Source organism: Eulemur rufifrons, chromosome 2 (assembly GCF_041146395.1).
Source record: "Eulemur rufifrons isolate Redbay chromosome 2, OSU_ERuf_1, whole genome shotgun sequence".
Classification (NCBI taxonomy): Eukaryota; Metazoa; Chordata; class Mammalia; order Primates; family Lemuridae; genus Eulemur; species Eulemur rufifrons.
Window position 1 is genome coordinate 13,008,725 of NC_090984.1, and position 23,072 is coordinate 13,031,796.

The following is a 23,072-nucleotide window of genomic DNA, read 5'->3' on the forward strand; positions in this document are numbered from 1 at the left end:
TCTTGGGGTGGGGAATGAAAACCGTGGTTCCCAGGAGACCTGGACGTTGCGGGACAGTCAGTTGACATGAGTGACTCCAAAGAGCTGGGTCTCCTGGGTGAGGCTGGGGTGGGACTGTGGGGTGCAGGGAGGGGGCCCAGGGGATGGCCAGCTCTGGCCTCAGCTTGCCCAGGCTCTGAGTGGATGTCTTTCCACTCAGAGGAGGAACGGCTGACAGGCAGCAGCACTGGATTTTTTGCCAGAGACTTAGGATCACACCAGACTCCTGGACCCAGAAGCTCTGCAGGTAGAGAAGAGTTAGGGGGCAGGGAAGATGGAGAGAGCCTCGGGGACTCTAGGGTCTTGGGTGAGTGGGGGATGGGGGTCTGGATTCCTGGGTCCTGGGGAGGTGGGTGCTGGGGCCAGGCTGTCTCTGTGCCAGGCTGAGGTGGGGACACTGGTGTGCTAGGCCAAGCCTCCTCCCCCCACCCCCTACAGGGTGTCTGGGCCGCAGCCCCCTGGTGCTGCTGTTTCTGGCTTTCATGCTCCTTGCTGTGCTCCTGGTGACCATCGTCGTCCAAGGTCAGGAATGCTCTTTGGTCTGGGTCCCAGGTTGGCTCTTTGGTGTGGAAAGAGCCAGGCGTGGTCAGTTCCTGGATGGAGATGGGGCTGGAAGCCATTGGGTCCCTTGGGGTTTCCAGGGGTCTCTCCCATGGCCCCTGCTACTCTGTGCAGCGGAGGGGTAGAAAGGAAGGAGAAGGAGGAGGAGGAGGAGGAAGGACCTGGCTCCCCTTGGGCTTCTGTGCTGCCCTCTCAGGGTGTCAGTCTTCCTCATCTTCAAAGGGGATTAACCAAGACCTTGGCTCTCAGAATCCATAACCCTGGGGGCCCAAGCAGGGCATGGCACACAGTAGGTGTTAAATAATTGCAGTTCTGTTTTTCCTGGCACAGTCTCTAAGCTCCCCAGCTCCCTGGGGCAGGAGCAGTCCAGGCAGGAGGAGATCTACCAGAAACTGACCCAGCTGAAGGCTGGAGTCTGTGAGTTTCCAGAAAGGTCCAGGCAGGATGAGATCTACCAGGAACTGACCCAGCTGAAGGCTGCAGTTGGTGAGTGACAAGTCACCAGGGGTCCTAGGCCTGAGCGGGCCTCCATGTGCTGAGACTTTGTTAGGGTCACCAACTCTCTCTGAGCCTCAGTTTCCACATCTGTGAAATGGGAACACAGGGTAAGGGGCATGATTGCAGTTGGTATTTGCAGGAGAGCAGTGAAGCCAGTCTCCTGGCTGCTGGCTTGAGCTGTAAAGCCCCTACTACTCCCAGAATGGAGGAGATGGGGCCAGGAGTCCTGGGTTCTCCTGGGGATGGGGAGCGTCTCGGGATGTGGAGAGGGGAGTGTCCCACCCAGCAGGGACAGTCAGGGAAGGGCCCCGACCCCCAAGGGCTTGAAGGGCAGGCATGTGCAGGACTTTGGGCATGCACAGCTGGGTCCCAGCCCTGGCCCACCTGCCCCAACAGACCACCTGTGTCGCCCCTGTCCCTGGGACTGGACATTCTTCCAAGGAAACTGTTACTTCTTCTCCTACTCCCAACGGAACTGGAACGACTCCATCACAGCCTGCCGGGATGTGGGGGCTCAGCTGGTTGTCATCAAAGGCGAAGAGGAGCAGGTACACCTGATGGGGGCCTTGTCCTGGTCTGGGGCATGCAGGTGGCCACTGGCCAGCTTGGCTGCAGGTGCTCAGAGAGGACTGTCTGGCAGTGGGGCTGCTTGTTCACTTGGAAAGGCAGAAGGAGAAGGGTACACACAGGGGGGCTTGAGCACCGTGCAAGGAGAGACAGATTCTGAACACCTGTGAACGCTTTGGGGAGCACAGCGAAGGTACGTAAGCCCCAGTGGTGGCTGGCAAATGGCTGACAAGCAGCTCTCTGGGGGAATAAGTCGTCAGGTGTACGGTTTGCCAATTTCCCTGGTGTAAATATTCCCACTGTGGCTGATATCAAGCTATTGATATGATTTCATTCACTGAAATGAGACAATTGTTCCATAATCAACAATCCCCATCTAGTACGATCTGTCTCTAGGACATTAAACCTCATAATGAGTGAATTCATGAAAAAAACAGAAAAATACAGTATTTCCACGTGTCTGTGAGGAGAGACCAGCAGTGCACGTAGGTGTGTAAGTCAGAACCCATGTGCTTGGGACACAGATGTGAGGGGCTCAGACATGTGGGGGCTCACGACCCGGTATACTAGAGGCTGAAGGTTAGATTGAAAGCAGCACTTCCTGCCAGGAGATGGGAAGACACTGAGCCTGGCCAATGGGAAGCAGAGCTGCCCTCTGAGTCCTCCTGTACCCCCTTCCCAGAACTTCCTACAGCTGCAGAGTTCCGGGAGGAACCGATTCTCCTGGATTGGGATGTCAGACCTGACTCATGAAGGCACGTGGCAGTGGGTGGACGGTTCGCCTCTGCCGCCCAGGTAGATCCCGGGAGAAGGGGACACCTATCCCGTGGGGTGGGGGCTCTGGGAGCTTCCCTGGGGATCCTGCCCCACTCCCTGACCCCCTGGGGCTTAGAGGGCGGGATTTTCTCAAGTCCTGACCGAGCTGAGGAAGGTGGTCTCATACTCACGCTCAGATAGCAGCGCTCATGTCGGCGCCTAAAGTTCCACCATCAGAGCTGAAGGAGGAGCTTGTCGCCAGGGCAGGTGTTTTAAAATACAGTGTATGAGTAGCAGTCGGAGGTATGGTAAGGCCAACAGCTCAGGAGACAATTGCCATTGTAAAGACACCTTGTCACAATCACAGATCCCAAAGGCAGAGCCTGCATCACACTAGGGTGGGTCACCTGGGGAAGCCCAGGGGTCGCTTCTGAGGCAGAGGGACAGACGGGAAGTGCGGGGTCTCTGGGAAGGAACGGGTGAGGCAGGGTGAGCAGCCTTAGCATTGGCTAGCTGGAGTCGTTTCCATGGGCTCTGGCATAGGGGCTTCCCCAGCTGTCTGGCACCTGGCCATGGGGTGATAAGGACAGGGGGACAGGGGCCAGGACTGGAGAGCCCAGGAAGGGAGGTGGTGGGGTGTGGGCTCTGGATCGGTGGGTGTGTGTTTGCAAATCTCCCCCACTCCGGGACAAGGGGTCCTCCTAAGGAGGGGTACGACAGGGGGGGCAGGAGGCTAAGGCACTGTGTCTCAGGCATATTATGGGTTGTCCAGGGCCATGCCTGTCCGGCATACGGATGTAGGGCAGGTGCTAAAGCATCAAGTTCACGGGAGGTGGAAACACAGTTCCTGCAGTGGGGTGAGGGCAGAGACTCACGCCCTGCACGGGCTTTGCAGCCTCACCAAGCATTGGAACAGCGGGGAGCCCAACAACATCGGGGAGGAAGACTGTGTGGAAATATTCAGCCAGGGCTGGAATGACCACAGATGCGATACTGCCAAATTCTGGATCTGCAAAAAGTCCGCAGCCTCCTGCTCCAGCGAGGAAGGGCGGGTTCCTTCCTCAGCCCCTGCTGCCCCAACCCAGTCTGCTGAATAGTAGAATGTTCCCCACTTTTAAGGCAGGGTTCCTTCTCCCCTACTCCGGACTTTAACAAAGCCCCAGGAGAATCCTCACCCCCCGTGGGCCTGGGTCCCGCTCCGTCCTTCCTCTGATGCCTGGCGGTTCTCCTGGCTCAGAGGTTGTGGTTCCTGCCCCTCCTGGGAGCTTTCGCAGTGACCTGGTGTGGGTGTGTTCAGGGCGTGGTGTGCTCCGTCAGTCTACTCTCTCTTCTCTCCAAGATCAGAATATTTGAATGGCCATGTGTGGCTGCCACGTGCCCGGGGCTTCACGCCCTCCGTGCTCAGCTTCCTTGTGCTCCCCTTCCACCTCCAACCCCTGCACGCCTTTGACTGAGCACTTGCTGGTTGCAAGAAGTCATCTTGCAGGCTGGAAGCGCCAGGTTATTAAATCCCCTGGTTACCCAGTGGCACCTGTAGATGGCATGGAGCCCCCAACACCCCCGCACAGCCATACAACTATTTTTTTGTTGTTCTTCCATCTCCTCTATTTGACTGTTTTGAGGTGCATCTGTTGTAATAAATTGATACATACAAGCAAAGTGTTGTCCTGAGTTCTGTGGGTCATTCCAGCACGTTCCTGAACCTGAGAGGCGGTTGTGGGAACCCTCGATTTCTCATCAGCCAGGTAGGAATGCAAGTGGCCTGGGCACCCCTTGGCAGCTGGCATCTGCAGCAGGTTCCGTCTTGTGGGATGGAGCCCTTTAGCCTGTGGGATTTCGGATTCCAAACAGCCAGCGTGAGGGGGACATGCAAGTTCCCCAGCAGGCAAAGGCCCACCCTGTGCCGGGCCAGCATGGGGCGCTCAGCGAAATGTTACAAAGTAGATTAAACAGGAGTCAAGATAACTACTGGGCCCCGGAAAGGTGCCCAGCGCTTTCTTGGGAACATCAGCACTTTCTTGCGTTAAAGTGGCTGGCTTAGAGATTGCAGTGTCATTAACGTGACATGAGTATGACGATGACACTGTGCCCACGTGATTTCTTTCACTGTGAACAGGCAAAGATACCATGCAAACACTTTGCATTACTCAGCTGGGAAGGGATTTAAAGCAACACCACAGGCCGGGCGCAGTGGCTCACGCCTGTAATCCTAGCACTCTGGGAGGCCGAGGTGGGCGGATTGTTTGAGCTCAGGAGTTCGAGACCAGCCTGAGCAAGAGCGAGACCCCATCTCTACTAAAAATAGAAAGAAATTATATGGACAGCTAAAAAATATATATAGAAAAACAAAATTAGCCGGGCATGGTGGTGCATGCCTGTAGTCCCAGCTACTCGGGAGGCTGAGACAGGAGGATCTCTTGAGCTCAGGAGTTTGAGGTTGCTGTGAGCTAGGCTGACGCCACGGCACTCACTCTAGCCTGGGCAACAGAGTGAGACTCTGTCTCAAAAAAAAAAAAAGCAACACCACAGTGTGGGTAGATGTGGATTTTGCAAGCAGCAAAGCTCTCGTGGAAGAAATTTCTGAGCTGCCCAGGACCAAGCATCCTTATAAGTAACCTCTAATTAATTCATGTAACTGCTCAAGCCTTCAGAACCCTCTCAGTTTGCGGGGCGAGCAGTTTGTCATACAGTCCTAGGATTTTCCCAAAAAATAGTGTCAAAATTGGAGAACCGTTTGGTGTAAAAAAAAAAAAAAAAAGATCCCAAGGATTTCACCTTTCTTCTACCAGCATTGACCCCAAGGATGCCACTTCATAAACAGCTTGTGTGCTAAATTCCTTCTCACTCAGGGTCAACCTTCATAGGCAGCGTCACGAGGAGCCTTGTTCTACATTGTCTCCCAGAGGCTCCCAGCAGCACCAAACCCCCTTGCCCACGTCGGTCAGATGCTTGTCAAGACCTCTGTATCATCTTCCTTCCTTTACCTCCCTGGCTCTCTTCACTCTCCCCTCCTCTGCTAGTGCATCCTGGAGTCTCCTCCCAGATGGACTTGTATCCAAACCCTTGCCTCAGGCTCTGCATCTGGGAACACCCCAGCTAAGCTCATCATACATTTTCATGTCTGCCACGCATGGTTCATCTCTACCAAAATTGTCTCATCTGTTCTTGTGCAATTTCTTTTTTACAGGATGCTTTGAAATGACTCGAGCTCTAAAGGTTTTAATTACCTTTTGAAGAAGTCATCTGTGCACATGGAACCAACACATAGCAATCTGTGCAGTGAAAACTAAAGCTGGCTCCCTCCACACCTCTGATCTCAAGTGGTCCCTCTCTGTGGTAGTAAACTCTTTATGAGACTCCCAATTATCCACTTTTCAAGTTTGTTTTAAAACCTGTTTGGCAATCCTTCAGTAGAATTTTAAAAATCTATTGACTAGGCAGAGCACAGGGGATTGTTAGGAATCTTGTCTGTGTGCTGCTGCAGTGGTGGATGTATGTCATTCTCCATGGGTGCAAACCCACAGAACGTACAGCACCCAGAGTCAACCGTGGTGTAGACTACAGACTGGGTGGCAGTGATGTGTCAGTGGCAGTTCATCAGCTGTAACACATGTGCCACTCTGGTGGGGGACATTGGTGGCGGGGGAGGCTGTGTGTATGTGGCCGCAGGAGGTATATGGGTCTGTACCCTCCACTCTGTTTTGCCGTGAACCTAGACCTGCTCTAGAAACTGAAGTCTGTTTTAAAAATCAATCTGTCCTTCCTGAATAATAACTCAAATTAATAAATACAGAAGGAAATCAATAAGTGAAGGATTCCAAATCATCTCCCCAAATTAAATCTTATGAAAAATGATGTTGTTGGCGAGGGTTGAGCTTGTGGAATGACACAAGCGTGGCTGTCACCGAGGCATGGGGATATCCAAGATTTTTTTGAGGCTGGGCGTGGTGTCTCATGCTTGTAATCCCAGCACCTTGGGAGGCTGAGGAAGGAGGATCACTTGATGGCAGGAGTTGGAGACCGGCCTGGGCAACAAAGTGAGGCGCCCCCATCTCTAAACACTAAAAAGCAAATGACCATGGTGTGGTGACATGCCCAGTCCGGCCAGCTACTCAGGAGGCTAAGGTGGGAGGATCGCTTGAGGGCAGCAGTTCGAGGCTGCAGTGAGCTGTGATCACTCCACTGCACTCCAGCCTGGGCAACAGAGTGAGACCCTGTTTCTGAAAACAAAATATAACTTTTCACCCCTCTTCCCAAAGAATGCGTTTTTTCTCCTTGGGAGCAATATCAACCCGGCTGACGATGCATGGAAGAGAGTATGGAAAGGGAAAAATAGCGACTCTGGAGTGGAGAAGCCAGGCAGGGACCGCCTTAGCCACGGTTAGCATTGCCAATGACAAGTCATGTGGTTGTCGTGTACCCCGCTCAATAGCATGTGATTAGAAGGGCACCTGGCCGTTGGGATATTCTTCTCCCCAAACTGATAAATTCACTCTAATCATGAAAAAACAGGAGAAAAACCAAAATCAAGGACCATCGACACACCTCATTAATCTTCTCTGTGGGAGCAGGACGGCAGGGGGCAGCAGGCCAGTGGAGGAGGCCATATCCAGCTGCTTCCAGGGAGGGTCCCCAGGAGGAAGTTGTATTAAGCAGATGTCTGGGTCGACCCCACTGAGGAACTGAGAGGAGGTGGAGAACTGCAAGCCGTGTGGCCAGTGGGCAAGCCCTGCTTCTGGCAGGAGAAGGTCCGGCTTGTATTCGGACCGGATGCCGAGGGAGGCACCGTATACTTATGGGAATGGGCTACGGCGTTGGGTTTATAAATGAACTTGGGAAAAGTTGGCCTCTTTAAAATGTGGAGTGTCCTTTTTGTGAGCTCATGTTGTGTCTTACTTTTTTTTTTTTTTTTTTTTTTTTTGATTGAGACAGAGTCTCACTCTGTTGTCCGGGCTAGAGTGCCGTGGCGTCAGCCTAGCTCACAGCAACCTCAAACTCCTCGGCTCAAGCGATCCTTCTGCCTCAGCCTCCCGAGTAGCTGGGACTACAGGTGTGCACCATCACGCCTGGCTAATTTTTCTATATATTTGTAGTTGTCCAGATAATTTCTTTCTATTTTTTTTACTAGAGATGGAGTCTCACTCTTGCTCAGGCTGGTCTCGAACTCCTGACCTCGAGTGATCCTCCCACATCGGCCTCCCAGAGTGCTAGGATTACAGACGTGAGCCACTGCACCCAGCCTACAACTTATATTCAGACTGGATGCTGAGGTGCCAAAGAATTATGGGAATGCGCTAAGGCATCGGGTTTATAAATGAACTTGGGAAGAGTTAACCTCTTTAAAATATGGCATGTCCTTTTTGTGAACTCATTTTGTGTCTTTACTTATTCTAATCCTAGTTAAGTTTAAGAGCTTCATCCATACTCTTGCTATGATTCTTCTTCGACTTTTTTCTTTTCTTTTTTTTTTTTTTTTTGAGACAAGTTCTGGCCCTGTGGCCCAGGCTGGTCTGGAACGCCTGGTAGGGCCCATTTTTATGACCTTGTCATAAGTTAGTTACATCTGTAAAGACCCTACTTCCCAATAAAGTCACAGTCACAGGTACTAGACGTTAGGGTTTCAGCATCTCTTGGGAGGACATGATTCAACCTTCTACACAGTGGACATTTTTATTTAGTTCTTGATTTTGCCAAAAATGGTTCTCATATTTTACAAATAATTAAGAAATCTCTATAGGATCCTGGAAATTGCCCCGTCTCGAATTGAGGAAACTTTATTCTATTCTTTGTTAAGCATTTGCCCTCCTGTGTGTATCTTTATTTTTAAATGAAGAATGAGTGTTGAATAGACAAATCTTGTGATTGCAATGTGGAGGGGACAGAAACAAGTTGCGGAAGGATATAGACCACATGGTGACATTTTTACAAGGCTCCCAGATGTTCAAAACAGCCCAATATATTGTCTATGGGTACGACATGCACAATTAAAATATTTTTAAATACGACAAACACCAAGTTTGGGAGGGCAGTTGCCTTGGGGAAGGAAAGAGGGGAGTGAGAGCAGGGAGGGGAACATGGGACCCACTCTGTTGGTTATGACTTACTTTTAAGAGGATCTGAAACGGGTGAAGATGTCAAACCTTGATAAAGCTGAGCACACGGCACGTGGGATTTCCTTCTTTTCTGCCTACCTCTTTGCATGCTTAATAACAAAAAAGCAAAGCCCAAATTAACAGCAACAAAGAAAGCGTAACACGCCCTTGGCCTGGGGGCCCTGGTTGAACCCCTCATTTCTGCAAAGAATGGAAGCCACAGAGTGGTCCTGGCCTTGGAGCTGAATCCTGGGACTTTCACCTTCTTCCCACATTCGTCCAAACCCCGTGTCCCCACCATCCAGGTCCTTGTGTGATCTGGTCCCAGCTGACACCCAGCCCCGGACTGTGGCTCCTGAATCAGTCTCAGCTTCTCCAACGAGTCCTGTTCTTCACCCTCCCAATCTCTGCATGTGCTGATACCATGTCGGGAACATTGTTTCATGTTTCCATCTCCTCCAGAATAATTCTGACTCCTTCTCCAGGCATTGCCTCCTACAGGAAGCCCTCCCAGATCCTCCAGGATCAGTCAGGTGTCCCAGTGCTTCCTAGAGTCCCCAAACTTCCCAGACTCAACACGTCCTCTTCAAATACCCCGGTTACATGTTCCCCACTGTGCTGAGACCCTCAGAAATGGGTCTCCCCTCCCTGTCCTGGGCCAGGACTAGAGGGTAGTGGTCAGCTGCCCCCTCCACCCTGGCACCTCTCTTCTCCTTTCACTTCCCCTGCAGAGAGTTGTGGGCACAGCACAGGGCACGGGCGGCCTCTGGCTTCGGCGCTGAGCTGCTCAGCTCCGCCTGGCTCCCCAGGGCGGCTTCAGCCCCAGCCCTACGCAGGGGAGACCCACTCTCCTGCCCACTGTGCCTTTGCCCTGGCTGTGGCCTGTGTCTGCTGTGCCTTCCTGTTCCCGTCAACACTGCACGTGTCCTCGAAGGCACAGTTCCAGTGCTGCCTCCTCCAGAAAACCTCCTCTGACCCCCAAACCAACTCATTCTTTCTCCTCCATCTAAATCCTTTCCTGAGAACATATTCCGACGGTTGCTTTGGACAGAGATTGTGCAACGCTTGTGCATTTTGGTTTTCCTCTCTCTGAGCCGCTCTTGGGAAGCCCAGAAGGAGGGTGTGCCCACCACAAAGTTCTGCCCCATGGTAGAGTTCTGCTGCTAAATCAGCTTCCAGCTCCTGTTTTCTCGAATTCACTTTCTGATGATGAAGACAGCGCGCGTCTTACGACTCAGCACAGAGAGACTTACGGGAAGAGGAGCAGGGCCCTCCTGCTTTCTTGGCAAGTGACCTCTAAGCATGGCCACCCTGTCATGGTTAACGCTCTCTCTTCCCTCTGAACCACAGACACCACTGTGCTGTTGGACACACGCCCTGTGTTTAGACAGACGTGGTGCGGTTGAGTGTGTGTGTGTTTAACTGAATCTCAAGTCATTTCTACTTCTCCCCACTCCGGGTCGCTGAGATCTGGAGAGGCCGCTGCCTGTGCAGGGAACTTGCTACTGACTCGATAGTGCGCACCCACCGCGTCCCACGTGCTCAGGGGCACGCGGGTCACCCCGCCTCCGCTGCCGTCAGCAACACCGCGGTGACCGTCTTTGTCCACGCGCCTCGGGGAAACCCTTCTGGAAAATGCATCTGTCCTCAACATACAGACAGCACATGCCATCTTAACGTCACTGCATACTTCCAGATTGCTTTCCCACGTGACTGAGCTGCCTTACACTCCCACCCGCGGTGGACAAGAATTCCCGTCTCTCCACATCCTCACCAACACCTGATCCCACCCACCTTTGTAATGTCTACCGTTGGGATTGGCATAAGGGTGTGTCTCATTGTTTTTCTACAATTACGTAGAAATTAAGGTCATCTCAAAAACATGCTCAATCTTTAGACTTCTTCTTCTACCAGTTGTGTCAGTTTTCTTTTCTTTACTTTTTTTTTTTTCTTTTGTTTTGTTTTTAGGCAGAGTCTGACTCTGTCACCCAGCTAGAGTCCAGTGGCTTCATCGTAGCCCACTGCAACCTCCAGCTTCAGGGCGCAAGCGACCCCCCACCCCAGCCTCCTGAGTACCTGGGACTGCAGGAACACACTGGACGCACAGCTAATTTTTAATTGTTTTTTGTGTGTGTGTGTAGAAATGGGTCTTGCTATGTTGCCCAGGCTTGTTTCCAACGTCTGGCCTCAAGTGATCCTCCCGTCTTGGCCTCCCAACGTGCTGGGGTTACAGGAGGGAGCCACTAGGCCAGGCATGTCCTCTGATCCCCCCCTGGGGTGGTCCCTGCCTGAACATCCATGGCCCCACGCAGGTGTGGTGGCTTCTCTGTGGCTGCATTCCTTGCTGCTGTCACTGCTCATCTCAGTGGCCCCTCAGAGGTCAGCTGGGACCCTCTGGCAAGGGAAGCCCCTGCCTGAGAGGCTGGTACACGGTGAGGTCACCTCCCAGTGTTTTCCCCGTGACCATTTGCAAAGTGACAGCAACAGGGGGCGGGGGGTGGAGCTTGTCAGGTGAACACCCGGAGACAGAGGGGAAAGGGAAAATGTATATACTTTTAGCCACCTAGAAATACAAGCCATTCTCAAGACTTTACTTAAAAGGTACTTAAAGGGAGGCTGGGTCGGGAGCCTCAGCTTGAGCTCAGGAGTTCAGGTGACACTGAGCTGTGATTGCACCACTGCTCTCCAGCCGGGCGACAGAGCGAGACCCTGTGTCTAAAGACATACAATAAAAGTAAAGGTTTTTACTTAAAAGGAACGAAAGGGAGAGAGGGGAAGGGACTGATTTTCTTGTGGTGGGGACTGTCCCAGAGAGAAGCTCCTGCTTGGAGGCACCGAAACTAAGAGCCTCAGCTTCTGGTGGCTAGAAGCCTAAAAATAGAAAAAAAAGAAAGAAAAAAATTAAAAAAGCAAGAGCCCTCCGCCTTCGGCAGCTACAAGACCCCAAGAAAAGAAAAGGGGAAACTTAAGGGATCGCTTGAGGCCAGTACTGAGCAAACGCCAAGGTTTAGCAAACATACTATCAGCCCTGGACTATTTATTGATTTATGAATACGCTCCTAGAGAGGAGGGGATAATTGTCAATTAAATAAATTATATTTACATACATAAGGTTTTAATATAAGTATATGATAGACACATTATGTATATAACATACATGACCAAACCAAATCAAAGTTCCATCATTTGATTCAGTTGGAAATTCAGTATTCACAGTTCTATACTAAAGAACTTAGGCAACAACAAGATTTTTAAAAGAGGTACATGGATTAGCGTTTGTGCCTCTGCAACATAGGTTCTAATTTAAATTTATAATTTGCTAAAATGCACAAATTGACAAAAATTAACAGACTTCGTCAATCTTGGGGCTCAAGTCATACTAATACCTGGGTGGCCCGTACATATGAATGCTTTCCCTCTATAGTGTTGAGAAGGAAATTAAATGAAAAAATTTTTTCAATGAGTTATGCCTCACTTTATTGATTTATTTATTTATAGACAGAGTCTCGCTCTGTCACCCTGAATAGAGTCCAGTGACATCATCATAGCTCACAGCAGCCTCAAACTCCGGGGCTCAAGACATCCTCCTGCCTCAGCCTCCCAAGTAGTGGGACTACAGGTGTGCACCACCACACCCAGTTATTATTTTTTTTCTATTTTTTGTAGAGATGGGTTCTCACCCTTGCTCAGGCTGGTCTCGAACTCCTGAATTCAAGTGATCCTCCCACCTCAGCCTGCCAGAGTGCTGGGATTACAGGTGGGAGCCACCGTGCTCGGCCTTAACTTCTTTCTAATTGTGGTAACATACACATAAAATTTACCTTTTTCACAATTTTTAAGTGTGTAATTCAGTAGCATTCAGGACATTCACAAGGTTGTGCAACAACCACCACTATCTAGTTCCAGAACATTCCAGCACTGGTAAAAAGAAACAGCATCCCCATAAGCAGTCACTGCTCCTTCCCCGTCCCCCCAACCCATGGTAACCACTCTTCTGCTTCTTGTCTCCACATATAGCCCATTTGGGATATTTCACATACACAGAATATGTGACTTCTTGTGTCTGGCATGTTTCACTGAGCATGACGTCCAGGGTCCATCTATGCTCTAGCATGTGTCCGATTTCCGTGCTTTTTGAGGCTGAATAATAAACATCTCATTGTATGGAGGCACCGCGTTTCGTGTTTCCATCCATCAGCTGATGGGCACTTGGGTGGTTTCCTCCCTTTGGCTGCTGTGAATAAAGGTAAAATAGTAACTATTACTTTGTCTTTCCTTACCACTCTTTTTTTTTCTTTGAGAGAGAGTCTTGCTCTGTTGCCTGGGCTAGAGTGAGTGCCGTGGCGTCAGCCTAACTCACAGCAACCTCAAACTCCTGGGCTCAAGCGATCCTCCTGCCTCGGCCGCCCAGAGTGCTGGGATTATAGGCGTGCACCACTGTGCCCGGTCTCCTTAGCACTCTTGTGACACCAGTGGGTTTGTTGATGTCATAATCCCTGGTGCCCTGTACCTCACCCTCCACCAACGACCCTTCACTTGTTTGCCTGTGGTCAGTACTCAGGTCAACTCAAGTTAGGTCAAATAAGGTCAACTCAAGTTCCCTGTAAGCCTAGAAAATGCTAAAAGTACTACTCTTGTGGTCTGATGCTAGTCAAATTGTCCATCTGTATCATAACATCCATGAAAAATGTCAAAGTGCCCCACAGTGGTGAGGATGTTAGTGCCCACTCAGCCACTTAGCTGTCTGTTTTCCAGATATTTCCTTCCAAATGAACAGGAAACATCAAGAGGAGAAAGCACAGCCACGCAGATGCACGCTTAACTCGAAGACAGACAATGCTGAAACTTACAAGAACTAAGAGGTAGTCTTCAAAATGATCCTGGGGGACAGGCTTGGAAGATCACGGCTGTAATCCCAGCACTGTGGGAGGCTGAGGCAGGAGGATCACTTGAAGCCAGGAGTTTGAGACCAGCCTGGGCAACAGAGTGAGACCCCATGTCTACAAAAATAAAAATAACAAAATTCCCCAGGTGTGGTGGTGTGCACCTGTCGTCCCAGGTGCACAGGAGGCTGAGGCAGGAGGATCGCTTGAGCCCAAGAGTTCAAGGCTGCAGTGAGGTATGATCACGCCACCACACTCAAGCCTGGGTGACACAGTGACACCTGTCTCTAAAGAAGAAAAAAAAAGAAGAAGAAGAAGAAGAAGCATAGCTCCTGGGGGAAAAAATGAAAAGAAAGAGAGCAGAGTTGGAAGTATATAAAGAATATTTAGGGCCCTTCAAGGCAAAAGAGAACCACAAAACTGGAGGTCTCACCATCCATTCCCATGGCCAACAAGACTAACAGAAGGTTCCACTAAAATAAGTTGCCGTTGCTGTATTGACAGAAGGGGGTGCTGCTAATCTAGATCTCTTGTACAAACAACCCAGTCACTAAAAATGAACGAAAGAAAAGTGCTGAAGCCTTAGTGACTTGTTGCAAAAATGCAGTAAATGAAAATCCATGCAAATCAACTGAGGAAAATACTCACCCCCACACCCCTGCCCCCCCTGCCACAAAATGCTGGTGAAGCCCAGGAACGTTGTTAGGTCAAGAACCCCTTAAAAATTAAACACAGTCAAACAAGCATTTGAGGCTATGTAAAATGACCTTCAATCAAAAATCCACACACTAAAAAGCTAAGTGCTGAAGGGAGAAGATAAGAAAAATAGGGGGAAATACTGAGAGAGTTTAAACAACTCTGGAAGAAATGAAAGGAAAGGGCAAAATTATCTCAGACATGCAGAATAAATTGCAAAGGTAGCATATCCCCCCCATGTCACCCCTCCACACTCCCTTTAAAATTCTCCAACAAACTGAAACCGTACATCCACACAGAAACCTGCCCATGGATGTTCAAGGTAGTTTATTCATAACTGCCCAAACTTGGAAGCAACCAAGATGTCCTCCCGTAGGTGAATCGATAAATAAACTGTGGTGCATCCAGACAGTGGAACAGTATTCATCACTAAAAAGAAATGAGCTCTCAAGGAAAAAAAAAAAAAAAAAAGAAAGAAAGAAAAGAAATGAGCTCTCAAGCCATGCAAAGACATGGAGGAACCGTTTACAAACCCACAAAGGGCGTTTCCCTAGGCTCAGTTGCTCGCCGCACAGAAAACCAGTCACTGAGACAATGAGGATTGAGAAGGAAGAAAGCAAACTTATTGCAGAGGACATCAACCAGATGTGGAAGAACTGCCTCAAATCTGCCTCCCCAACTGACTGGGTCAGGGGATTTTCTAGAGGTGAAATGAATAATGCACGCAGTGAGTGAGCACCATTACATGTTTGCGGCAGAGTGCAGAGCACGCAAGTGCAGTGAGAAATCATACTGCCACCTACATCGCATGATCAAAAAAATGACCGATAAGCCCCTTCCAGGGCAGAGATTTTAGTAGTATGATCTATGGGTTAGTACTGGTCATTCGTTTCGGCTTGTGCACAGGTGAGATGTGGGGAGTAGGTTGCTCAATGGATCCTCAGGCAAATCTGAGCTGGGGTGCCACATATCTTGACTTCTCTGAACAAACAAGTAGTGAATGGCATTGTAGTTACCTCGTGGCTGCAAGGAGGTTCAGCTGTTTCTTAAAAAAAAAAAAAAAAAAAAAAAAAAAAAAAAAAAAAAAAACTCAAAAGGGGATGATTCAGTGAAACAGAAAGTTACAAAGTTCTGGTCAGCAAATCTTGGTGGCCTGGGAACTTGAAACATATTCTGATGGGGGTTCCCTTATATGTGACCAGATGTTACTCTCTTGCTGTTTTGACAATTCTCTCTTTAACTTTTGACAGTTTCGCTATAATGTGCATTGGGGAAGACTTTGGGTTATATCTATTTGGAAGTCTCACAGCTTCTGGAATTTGAATGTCTAAATCTCTTTCTAGGCTTGGGAAGTTTTCAGTTGTTCTTGTGTTAAATAGGTTTTCTATGCCTTTATACCTCCCTTCTCTACAGGTTTGCTCAACTTAAATATTTGGTCACGTTATGGTGTCCCATATGTCAGGTGGGCTTCCTTCATGCTTTTTTTTTTTTTTTTTTTTTTTTTGAGACAGAGTCTCGCTTTGCCTTCATGCTTTTTTCAAATGCTTTTTCTTTCTTTCTATTCTGATGGACTGAGTTATTTCAAAAAACGTGTGTTGAAATTCTGAAATTCTTTCTCCTGCGTATCTAGTCTATTGTTGAAACCCTTGACTGTATTTTTCATTTCATTCATTGAATTCTTCAGTTCCAGGATTTCTGTTTAGTTCTTTTTCATGGCATCTATCTCTTTGGTGAGTTTCTCACTCATACCCTCAATTGTTTTTGTGATTTCTTTGTTTGTTTTGTTTTGTTTTGTTTTGGAGACAGGATTGTTTTTTGCTGCCCAGGCTAGTATTCAACTCCTGGGCTCAAGTGATCCTCCTGTCTCAGCTTCCCATGTAGCTAGGATTATAGAGACAGCCACCACATCCAGCTAATCTTTCTATAGTTTATCCCTATAATCTCTCTCTTTCTTTTTTTTTTTTTTCCTGACAGAGTTTTGGTCCATCACTCCAGGTAGGGTGCAGTGGCATCATCATAACTCACTGCAACCTCAAACTCCAGGGCTCAAGTGTTCCTCCTGCCTCACCCTCCCAAGTAGCTGCAACTAGAGGCACACACCCCCACACCCAGCTAAGTTTTCTATTTTTTGTAGAGACAGAGTCTCACTCTTGCTCAGGCTGGTCTTGAACTCCTGACCTCAAGTGATCCTCCCACATCGGCCTCCCAGAGTGCTGGGATTACAGATGTGAGCCACCACCCTGGCCTATCTTGGCTCTCTTGTATCTCACTGAACTTCCTTGATATAACTATTTTCAATTCTCTTTCAGGCACTTCATAAATTTCTTCTTTATTGGAATCTGTTACTAGAGAGTGATTCTGTTCCTTTGAAGATGTCATATTTCCTTGCTTTCTCCTGTTTCTTGTGTCCCTATATTGATATCTGTGCATCTGGTGTAACTGTCACTTCTTCCAATATTTGGCAATGGCTTTCATGGGGGAAGACACTTCCCTGTTGACATGTCTGTGGTGTTAGCTGGGTACGGGCACTTTAGCTTTGCTTCTGGGCGCATGCAGTAGTGTAATGTCTGTATGATTTCTTTGGATGTGAATCGCATCAGTGGTGTCTGTAATGTCCTCAGTGCCTTAGGCTGGGGCTGTGAGTGGAGGCTGTGGTGAGGCTTTGCTGGGGAGAGGAGCACCAGGTGGGCCAGTCCTTGGATCCCAGTGGCACCAGCATCAGCCCAAGTGTACCTGTCCTTGGGCCTCTGGGAGGAAGGTGCAGATGCCAGTGGGTGAGGTGAACCCAGGTCTCTGGACAGTGTGCTTGGGTGCCGGTGGCAGTTGTTCTGGGCCATTGTCAGGCCGTCTGATGAGGCGGGGTGAGGATAGGCCAGGACAATATCCAGGTCTGTGGCTGGCATTCTCGGGTGGCAGCAGCAGTGGTGGTGGTCACAGTGGGTGCAAGTGAACTGTGGCCCGACAGCTGGACGGGGGACATGCCCATGTCCTTCCATGCCTCAAGTGTTTCCTATCACCTCTCTGCTGAATTCCAGTTTTCTCTCCCCGATGCTCAAATTGAAGTGTGACCCTCTACTCTCTACTTTCGTGGAGGAGGGGACAAGTCCTGCGTGCCTCTACTCAGCCATCACATACTGCCGCTGCATGGTCCACTTTTAAACTGAGGTAGAACACGCCTACAATGCAAGGCACCAGTCTGCAGTACGCAGCTCAAGACATTGTGACATACAGATTCATGCCTGCAAGCGTCCTCTGATCAAAATGTGGGACGTTTCATCACACAGAAGAATCCATTCCACCCGCTCCTGGCCAATCTCCACCGGCTCCATCCAGGTAACCCCATTTTCAGATCCCATCAAGATCAGTTCCGCCCTTTCTTGAAAGTCTTATGAAATAAAATCTTATGCAAAGTACTCATTCTCTCTGCGTCCTTTCACTCCTTAGTGAGATTCATCCATGTTGTTGCATGTATCAGTACTTTGCTTTTTCATTGCTGTATAGTATTCCACGCTGTCAATATGCCACAGGTTTTTTTTTTCATTCAACTGCTGTTGGCCACATGAGTTGTTTCAGTTTGGGACGATTCTGAATAAAGGTGCTAAGAATCTTTCTTTGTTTCCTCTGTGATACTATTTGACTCTCTTTTGTTAACAGTGTGGACTGTGGAGACACACTGTCTGGGTTCCAGTCCCAGCTCCACCACTTACTAGCAGTGTTACCTTGGGCCAGTCACCTAACCTCAAAGTGCCTCAGTTTCCCGCTTCTTTAAAGTGGAGGGTGTATGACCTGCCACACATTAGGGAGATTAAATGAATGACTGTATAAAGCAGTTAGGGAAGTGCTCGACTGAAATGGGCATTAAATAAACAAGTAACTGTCATTCAGCCCCAACTCCCAAGTCAGCAGAAATCACCATAAATGAAGACATCAGCAGAACAAGGCAGCAAAAACTAGAGGTCAAGGGCCCCAGGTGGAGGGCATAACAATGTAGCTTTCTGTTACAAGATGCTGGATTTCACTGACAGTGTCACACAGCTTGGCCACATCATGAGTGGACAACTCCTTCTCCCTGTGAACCCCAGACCACCCCTCACGACCTCCCTGAAATTCCTGAGAGGTCTGGCCCATCCATTCTCTGACCACTCCCACCGGCCTTTCTGGTGATGTGTCCCTACCCACTTTCCTGTTTCTCTTCCTGTGTGAGAGTAGATTTAAGAAGTAAGGATCGTGGTGTGGGGTATGAAACCCATGGTTCCCAGGAGACCTGGACGTTGCGGGACAGTGAGTTGACATGAGTGACTCCAAAGAGCTGGGTGTCCTGGGTGAGGCTGGGGTGGGACTCTGAGGAGGGGGCAAAGGGGATGGGACCCAGGGGATGGCCAGCCTCGGCTTGCCCAGGCTCTGAGTTGATGTCTGTCCACTCAGAGGAGGAACAGGTGAGAAGCAGCAGCATCAGATTTTTTGCAAGAGACTTAGGATCCCACCAGACTCGTGGCCTCAAGAGCTTTGCAGGTAGAGAAGGGTTAGGAGCCTGGGAGGTGGGTTCTGGGGGTCTGGACTCCTGGGTCCTGGGGAGGTGGGGGGCTGGACTCCTGGACCTTAGGGAGGTGAGGGTCTGGACTCCTGTGTCCTGGGGAGGTGGGTGCTGGGGCCAGCCTGTCTCTGTGCCAGGCTGAGGTGGGGACACTGGTGTGCTAGGCCAAGCCTCCTCCCCCCACCCCCCTACAGGGTGTCTGGGCCGCAGCCCCCTAGTGCTGCTGTTTCTGGCCTTCATGCTCCTTGCTGTGCTCCTGGTGACCATCGTCGTCCAAGGTCAGGAAGGCTTTTTGGTCTGGTTCCCAGGCCTGGGTCTTTCGCTGTGGAAAGAGGCAGGGGTGGTCAGTTCCAGGATGGAGGTGGGGCTGGAAGCCATCGGGTCCCTTGGGGTTTCCAGGGGTCTCTCCCACAGCCCCGTCCACCCTGGGCTGGGGAGTGCAGGAAGAAGGAGGAGAAGGAGGAGGGAGAAGAGGAGGAGGAGGAAGGACCTGGCTCCCTTTGTCCTTCTGAGCTGCCTCTCAGGGTGTCAGTCTTCCTCATTTTCAAAGGGCATTAATCAAGACCTTGGCTCTCAGAATCCATGACCCTGGAGGCTCAGTGCAGGGCATGGCACACAGTAGGGGTTTAATAATTGCAGTTCCTTTTTTTTTCTGGCACAGTCTCCAAGCTCCCCAGCTCCCTGGGGCAGGAGCAGTCCAGGCAGGAGGCGATCTACCAGGAACTGACCCAACTGATGGCTGGAGTCGATGAGTTCCCGCAAAGGTCCAAGCAGGAGGAGATCTACCAGGAACTGACCCAGCTGAAGGCTCGAGTCGATGAGTTCCCGCAAAGGTCCAAGCAGGAGGAGATCTACCAGGAACTGACCCAGCTGAAGGCTCGAGTCGATGAGTTCCCGCAAAGGTCCAAGCAGGAGGAGATCTACCAGGAACTGACCCAGCTGAAGGCTCGAGTCGATGAGTTCCCACAAAGGTCCAGGCAGGAGGCGATCTACCAGGAACTGACCCAGCTGATGGCTCGAGTCAATGAGTTCCCACAAAGGTCCAAGCAAGAGAAGATGTACCAGGAACTGACCCAGCTGAAGGCTCGAATCGATGAGTTCCCACAAAGGTCCAAGCAGGAGGAGATCTACCAGGAACTAACCCAGCTGAAGGCTCGAGTCGATGAGTTCCCACAAAGGTCCAAGCAAGAGAAGATGTACCAGGAACTGACCCAGCTGAAGGCTGCAGTTGGTGAGTGACAAGTCACCAGAGGTCCTAGCCCTGATGGGGCCTCCATGTGCTAAGACTTTGCTAGGGTCATCAATCCTCTCTGAGCCTCAGTTTCCACATCTGTGAAATGGGAACACAGGGTAATGGGCATGATTGCAGTTGGTATTTGCAGGAGAGCAGGTATACAGTAGGCACTCAGTTAAGGCAGTCTCCTGGCTGCTGGCTTGAGCTGTAAAGCTCCTACTACTCCCATTCTGGAGGAGATGGGGCCAAGAGTCCTGGGTTCTCCTGGGGATGGGGAGCATCTCAGGATGTGGAGAGGGGAGTGTCCCACCCAGCAGGGACAGTCAGGGAAGGGTCCCGACCCCCAAGGGCTTGAAGGGCAGGCAGGTGCAGGACTTTGGGCATGCACAGCTGGGTCCCAGCCCTGGCCCACCTGCCCCAACAGACCACCTGTGTCGCCCCTGTCCCTGGGACTGGACATTCTTCCAAGGAAACTGTTACTTCTTCTCCTACTCCCAACGGAACTGGCACGACTCCATCACCGCCTGCCGGGATGTTGGGGCCCAGCTGGTAGTCGTCAAAGGCGAAGAGGAGCAGGTACACCTGATGGGGGCCTTGTCTTGGTCTGGGGCATGCAGGTGGCCACTGGCCAGCTTGGCTGCAGGTGCTCAGAGAGGACTGTCTGGCAGTGGGGCTGCTTGTTGACTTGGAAAGGCAGAAGGAGAAGGGTACACACAGGGGGGCTCGAGCACCGTGCAAGGAGAGACAGATTCTGAACACCTGTGAACGCTTTGGGGAGCACAGCGAAGGTACGTAAGCCCCAGTGGTGGCTGGCAAATGCCTGACAAGCAGCTCTCTGGGGGAATAAGTGGTCAGGTGTAGGGTTTGCCAATTTCCCTGGTGTAAATATTCCCACTGTGGCTGATATCAAGTTATTGATGTGATTTCACTCACTGCGGAGCTGAAGAGACAATTGTTGCATGACCAACAATCCCGATCTGGTACGATCTGTCTCCAGGACATTAAACCAGGCTTAAGTGAATTCATGCAAAAGACAAAAAAATACAGTATTTCCACGTGTTTGTGAGGAGAGACCAGCAGTGCACGTAGGTGTGTAAGTCAGAACCCATGTGCTTGGGACACAGATGTGAGGGGCTCAGACATGTGGGGGCTCACGACCCGGTATACTAGAGGTTGAAGGTTAGACTGAAAGCAGCACTTCCTGCCAGGAGATGGGAAGACACCGAGCCTGGCCAATGGGAAGCAGAGCTCCCCTGTGACTCCTCCTGTACCCCCTACCCAGAACTTCCTACAGCTGCAGAGTTCCAGGAGGAAGCGCTTCTCCTGGATTGGGATGTCCGACCTGACTCATGAAGGCACGTGGCAGTGGGTGGACGGTTCGCCTCTGCCGCCCAGGTAGATCCCGGGAGAAGGGGACACCTATCCCGTGGGGTGGGAGCTCTGGGAGCTTCCCTGGGGATCCTGCCCCACTCCCTGACCCCCTGGGGCTTAGAGGGTGGGATTTTCTCAAGTCCTGACCGATCTGAGGAAGGTGGTCTCATACTCACGCTCAGATAGCAGCGTTCATGTCGGCGCCTAAAGTTCCACCATCAGAGCTGAAGGAGGAGCTTGTCGCCGGGGCAGGTGTTTTAAAATACAGTGTATGAGTAGCAGTCGGAGGTATGGTAAGGCCAACAGCTCAGGAGACAATTGCCATTGTAAAGATACCTTGTCACACTCACAGATCCCAAAGGCAGAGCCTGCATCACACTAGGGTGGGTCACCTGGGGAAGCCCAGGGGTCGCTTCTGAGGCAGAGGGACAGACGGGAAGTGCGGGGTCTCTGGGAAGGAACGGGTGAGGCAGGGTGAGCAGCCTTAGCATTGGCTAGCTGGAGTTGTTTCCATGGGCTCTGGCATAGGGGCTTCCCCCAGCTGTCTGGCACCTGGCCGTGGGGTGATAAGGACAGAGGGACAGGGGCCAGGACTGGAGAGCCCAGGAAGGGAGGGGGTGGGGTGTGGGCTCTGGATTGGTTGTTGGGTGTTTGAAAATCACCCCGACTCCAGGTTGAGGACCCCTCCCAAGGAGGGGTACGACAGTGGGAGGCAGGAGGCCAAGGCACCGTGTCTCAGGCATATTATGGGTTGTCCATGGCCATGCCTGTCCGGCATACGGATGTAGGGCAGGTGCTAAAGCATCAAGTTCACAGGAGGTGGAAACACGGTTCCCGCAGTGGGGTGAGGGCAGAGACTCACGCCCTGCACGGGCTTTGCAGCCTCACCAAGCATTGGAACAGCGGGGAGCCCAACAACATCGGGGAGGAAGACTGTGTGGAAATATTCAGCCAGGGCTGGAATGACCACAGATGCGATATTGCCAAATTCTGGATCTGCAAAAGGTCTGCAGCCTCCTACTCCAGTGAGGAAGTGTGTTTTCCCTCCTCAGCCCCTGCTGCCCCAACCCAGTCTGCTGAATAGCAAAATTTTCCCCACTTTTAAGGCAGGGTTCCTTCTCCCCGTCCCCAGACCTTACAACGCCCTGGGAGAATCCTCACCCCCCGTGGGCCTGGGTCCCCTTCTGTCCTTCCTCTGATGCCTGGCGGTTCTCCTGGCTCAGAGGTTGTGGTTCCTGCCCCTCCTGGGAGCTTTCCCAGTGACCTGGTGTGGGTGTGTTCAGGGCGTGGTGTGCTCCGTCAGTCTACTCTCTCTTCTCTCCAAGATCAGAATATTTGAATGGCCATGTGTGGCTGCCACGTGCCCGGGGCTTGACCCCCTCCGTGCACACGTTCCTTGTGCTCCCCTTCCACCTTCCACCCCTGCACGCCTTTGACTGAGCACTTGCTGGTTGCAAGAAGTCATCTTGCAGGCTGGAAGCGCCAGGTTATTCAATCCGCTGGTTACCCAGTGGCACCTGTAGATGGCATGGAGCCCCCAACACCCCCGCACAGCCACACAACTATTTTTTTGTTGTTCTTCCATCTCCTCTGTTTGACTGTTTTGAGGTGCATCCTTTATAATAAATTGATACATACAAGCAAAGTGTTGTCCTGAGTTCTGTGGGTCATTCCAGCAAGTTCCTGAACCTGAGAGGCGGTTGTGGGAACCCTCAATTTCTCACCAGCCAGGTAGGAATGCAAGTGGCCTGGGCACCCTTGGCAGCTGGCATCTGCAGCGGGTTCCGTCTTGTGGGATGGAGCCCTTTAGCCTGTGGGATTCGGGTGCCAACTCCAAACAG

General features: G+C 50.9%; 2 protein-coding genes across 8 annotated transcripts; both read left to right on the top strand.

Annotated features, from left to right (window-relative positions):
• Positions 1 to 22,844, top strand: LOC138390390 (CD209 antigen-like). 7 transcript variants are annotated; one of them, XM_069479290.1, is made up of 8 exons: positions 18,338 to 18,414; positions 18,518 to 18,604; positions 18,821 to 18,904; positions 19,288 to 19,321; positions 19,805 to 19,857; positions 20,285 to 20,436; positions 21,143 to 21,255; positions 22,114 to 22,844. In XM_069479290.1, the coding sequence occupies exons 1-8, from the start codon at positions 18,384 to 18,386 to the stop codon at positions 22,313 to 22,315; spliced, it is 756 nt and encodes a 251-aa protein (XP_069335391.1). In that variant the 5' UTR covers positions 18,338 to 18,383; the 3' UTR covers positions 22,316 to 22,844. The 7 variants fall into 7 exon arrangements, with proteins under 7 accessions (XP_069335358.1, XP_069335391.1, XP_069335353.1 ...); XM_069479257.1 differs by lacking the exon at positions 18,338 to 18,414 and adding an exon at positions 1 to 97 and having other exon boundaries at positions 19,288 to 19,857; XM_069479252.1 differs by having other exon boundaries at positions 19,288 to 19,857.
• LOC138380903 (CD209 antigen-like) lies at positions 358 to 4,044 on the top strand. Its single transcript, XM_069465351.1, has 6 exons — positions 358 to 388; positions 478 to 561; positions 931 to 1,086; positions 1,495 to 1,646; positions 2,348 to 2,460; positions 3,317 to 4,044. Exons 1-6 carry the CDS (start codon positions 358 to 360, stop codon positions 3,516 to 3,518), a joined length of 738 nt encoding a protein of 245 aa, XP_069321452.1. The 3' UTR covers positions 3,519 to 4,044.
• Positions 22,845 to 23,072: the final 228 nt, after the last annotated feature.